Source organism: Tachysurus vachellii, chromosome 12 (assembly GCF_030014155.1).
Source record: "Tachysurus vachellii isolate PV-2020 chromosome 12, HZAU_Pvac_v1, whole genome shotgun sequence".
Lineage (NCBI taxonomy): Eukaryota > Metazoa > Chordata > Actinopteri > Siluriformes > Bagridae > Tachysurus > Tachysurus vachellii.
Genome location: NC_083471.1, coordinates 21,892,360 through 21,896,454, shown reverse-complemented (window position 1 = coordinate 21,896,454; position 4,095 = coordinate 21,892,360). Strand labels below are relative to the sequence as shown.

Here is a 4,095-nt window from a genome sequence, read left to right as displayed (position 1 = left end):
GTGTAGGAGATAATACAAGAAGCAGACGTGTAAAAGTCTGTGGTTTCTTATGTGGATAAAAAAAACACCATGGTGTCGAATCATGGTGGTTTCTTATGTGGATAAAAAAAACACCATGGTGTCGAATCATGCACGTCAGGAAGTTATGACACAAAAAGACCAACAATGTATTTTGCATTTCTTCATGCATATATTTTGATATTATAACAATTTTTGCTTAAGAAATGTATTGACAGTAAACAGATGCATGCAAGTGATACATCAACTTTAAGCTTGTTTTTTTTAACACATAATACAAACATATAGTAAAATAATTGTAATTTAAGACTTAGTTCTTTGTTTCAAGCCATTATGCTTTTGGTTTAAATGTATTAGGTAGATTAAAAGTTGAAAAAAAATCATAAAGCCTCACTATTAATTAAGAAATTAATCTGAAAATGTATATTAAAAGGTGTAATAAAAAAAATTAGAGGATGCAAAAAATTATAAAAATAGACAAGAATAAGCAAAATGATTTGTATAATTTTATATGGTGTGGCTTTAAATGCACAACATATAATGTCTGTGTACAAATGTCTGTGAAAGGCTTTCCGAGATGTGCATCAGCTCACTCAAACCTCTATATCTTCAGGAAACTAAGGATCATCTGTTCCAGCTGTTCCCTGTTGTCGAGCCCGAGCAGAGAAAGCGTACAGGAATGGGTTCGCACAACTGTTAATAAAAACCAGAGCTCTAGTAACATTGTCTCAAGTTGGGATATATCGCTTGTAGTTGCAATGAGACTGGAGTGACAAATTTTGGTTTTGTTTCAGTGTAGAACATCTTAAGATACTGCATGGTTTAATTATAACTCTTTTATTTAGAAAAACATAATAGTACATCATTTTCAACCTGTATCAGCATTTCTTCCTTTAGTAGGTGTGTGTGGGTGTGTGTGGGTGTCTTTTCTGCCTTAACACTACGCTCTGAAGAAAATGTACAATGCTGTACAATTATAACATGTTACAACTCACAGTAAATGTACTGCAACTTCCTGTCATGTTGCTCACAAATGTGCAAGCAGAAGTAACATTTTTAAAAATCAGAAAACTTTATTTTGGTTTATAAAAATGTAAGTAAAATGTTTTTAAGTTCAGAAAACTATATTTAAAATGAATATTTATAACAAATTTATAACAAAACTGTACTTATAATGAATGTTGTTAATATTGATGAACACATTTTTGACTGATTAACATTTGTCACTTTACAATTTTACATTCACAACATTTGGCAGATGCACTTAATACAACACATCCCACACATAATACAAAAAGGGAAAATAATTGTAATTTAAGACTTAGCTCTTTGTTTCAAGCCATTATGCTTTTGGTTTAAATGTGTTAGGTAGATTAAAAGTTTGAAAAATCATAAAGCCTCACTATAAATTGATTAAATTAATCTGAAAAAAAAAAAAATAATTAGAGGATGCAAAAAACTTTGAAAATAGACTGCAAGAATAAGCAAAATGATTCATATAACTCTATATGGTGTGCCTTTAAATGCAATTTCTGTGATAAGCTCTCAGAAAAGTGCAGCAGACTCTCAAAACTTTGTCTTCAAGAAATTAAGGATCATTTGTTCCAGCTGTTCCTTGTTGAAGAGCCCGAACAGAGAAAGCGTACAGGAAGGGGTTCACACAACTGTTAATAAAAATCAGAGCTGAAGTAACATTGTCTCCAGATTCTGCATATCTTAACAGACTGTCATTCCCAGTCAGTGCAGCAAAGATGATCACAATGTTGGAGATTTGATTCGGGATCCAAAAAATGAAGAAACACACCACAATTCTGGTCACCAGCTTGGTCAATGAGTTACTGCTAAAGAAAGCTGAGTTATTAACTCCTCTGTGAAGGTGATAGTAGAAATAAGATACAATGGTAGATGAAGCCACAAATAGTATAATCTGCCAGGTTAAAGTAGCCACTCTTTCAACCTCATTCCGATATTTTAGCCTGCACTGAAAACGTCCTCTGTCCATGCGTTCATTGCGCACTACAAGAGCATAGCATGATAAAACTGCACTTAACATCCACATCCCACTCAAAAGGATCTTCTTTCCTTTTCTGCCAAGCTTCTTCCATTTCTCAGGATGCAGCACTTGGATGTATCGCTGCATGCTCATCAACACCAGACACAGTATGCTGCAGTAGAGGCTTAAGTACAACATGTAAGAGAGAAGCTTACAGAAGACTAAGCCAAACACCCAGCCGTGCAGAAGAGCCCAAATCCAAATGGGCAGAGAAATCAGAGTGAGTAGATCTGATATGGCCAGGCTTAGCATCAGTCTCGGGGTGAAACTGCCTTTCTTCAGCCATCCAGACAGACGCACCATTACAGCAATATTACCAGGGACTCCCAGTATGAAGCAAACTGCCAGCACACTACTGGCAATCAGATTCTCAGTTGTGACAGTAGCGGTGAGTGAGCAGTTGGATGAGTTGAGCTGCTGCATGGTTGAGTGCTGTGGCTTGGAGGAAACTGTAGAACTAAAGTAAGCAGAAGTGTAGAAGTCTGAGAGATATGTCATGTCAGTAAGGATACGGTTTCACGTCATTTTGAAAAAGTCCGGAAATGTTTTTTTATAGCTCAAGCAGCACAGGACAATTTGAAAATTCTATAAAAAGAAAAACATCAGGGACAAGAATGTGGCAATAGAATTACAAGAAATTAACAGACAATTTCTGCTTTTGCTTCACACCAGAACATCTTGAGATACTGAACAATATCATCTCTAAAGATGGTCCTTCTTTTCCCGAAAAGCTTCTCAAAACTTTGGTAAATTGACTATGTGGACCGGTGACAAAACTCACATGCATGAGATCTCTCCTTCCAAGGAACATTCTGATGCAAACCTTCCAGATTTCATGATGATCTTTGTTATGCATAATCATCTTTTTATGCAGAAATATTTTATATCCCCAATGACCAGGAACATTTGCTTAAAATCCAAAGATGTTAAGACTGTATCCTACAACTGCCAAACAAAGCAGCAGCTGCTTTAAAGCCTTCATCTAAAAATCAGTACTCTCTGGTGTGCCCACTGAGGATGTTAGCCAGACAAGAAAAGGTTGAAAGGGAACAGGAGGTTTTCGGTATCTATTGGTATCTACTATTTAGGCGCATTAAAGTCATAAAGAAAACAGAATTACAAGTAGTTTGCAGTTTCCTGTTACTTGCTGATGTGGTAATTGTCTTGAGTTGAGTCAATCAGATAAACTGCATTTGAAATGAAAATGTTTAGGTGGCTTTTACTACACTTTTGGTGAAGTATCCCTTCGCATGAGGGAACTGATGGTTATCTGTATGTGTGTGCGTGTGCGTGTGTGTGTGTGTGTGGTGTCAGTGGTGGTATGCTGCAGCACTTGAACTGTTAAGCAGATTTCTGTTCATTTCGTTTATTTTCTGCAGTCTGATCTTTGTGAAGACAGTCACAGCCTAACCCCACAGTGATGGATGTGATGAGAACAAAATCACTGGCTGATTTGTAGAAATTATACAGGACATAGATAAATTACAGTTAGGCAGAATCAAAAGAGATTATAATTAAAATGTGGGGTGTCAGAAGGACAGAAGGAGAGGAGAGAGACAGAAGAAACTGGCTGGAGAAAAGACTTGAGACTTCAGTACAATTCTGATCCATGTAACTGGTTTAATACCATAAATGTACTGCCATTTCAAGCACATTTTGGTATTTAAAGTAGAAAAACTCCTGGTGTCTTTTGAGTGACACCAAATAATGGGATTATAATTCATCACAGTAAATAGGTGTAAAAGATTAAAGGCAAACAGTGCTATATGTGCTGAAAGGATATTCAGATTGAGCAGGGGAGAAAACTAACTAGTTATTACTAGTAATAACTAGTAATAATTAAGCTCAATTACAGAATAGTTTGGAAAATTTTAGTAATATATAAATATGTGGAGTAACATGAGCACATGGTTTAACTCTTTATTTTTAAAAAACAACACAATATTTCATCATTTTCAGCTCTGTATCAGTTGCATTTCTTCCTGTAGTAGGGGTGTGTGTGTGTGTGTGTGTGTGTGTGTGTT

The 4,095-nt window shown here is 35.8% G+C and overlaps 1 protein-coding gene across 1 annotated transcript; it reads right to left on the bottom strand.

Moving 5' to 3' along the window:
- Positions 1–1,479: 1,479 nt before the first annotated feature.
- On the bottom strand, positions 1,480–2,585 carry LOC132855065 (leukotriene B4 receptor 1-like). Its single transcript, XM_060883785.1, has one exon. The coding sequence runs from the start codon at positions 2,567–2,569 to the stop codon at positions 1,607–1,609; it is 963 nt and encodes a 320-aa protein (XP_060739768.1). The 5' UTR covers positions 2,570–2,585; the 3' UTR covers positions 1,480–1,606.
- Between the last annotated feature and the right edge of the window lie 1,510 nt (positions 2,586–4,095).

Coding starts and splice junctions, on each gene's coding strand:
- LOC132855065 (XM_060883785.1), bottom strand. CDS start 2,569: ATGACATATCTCTCAGACTTCTACACTTCTGCTTACTTTAGTTCTACA.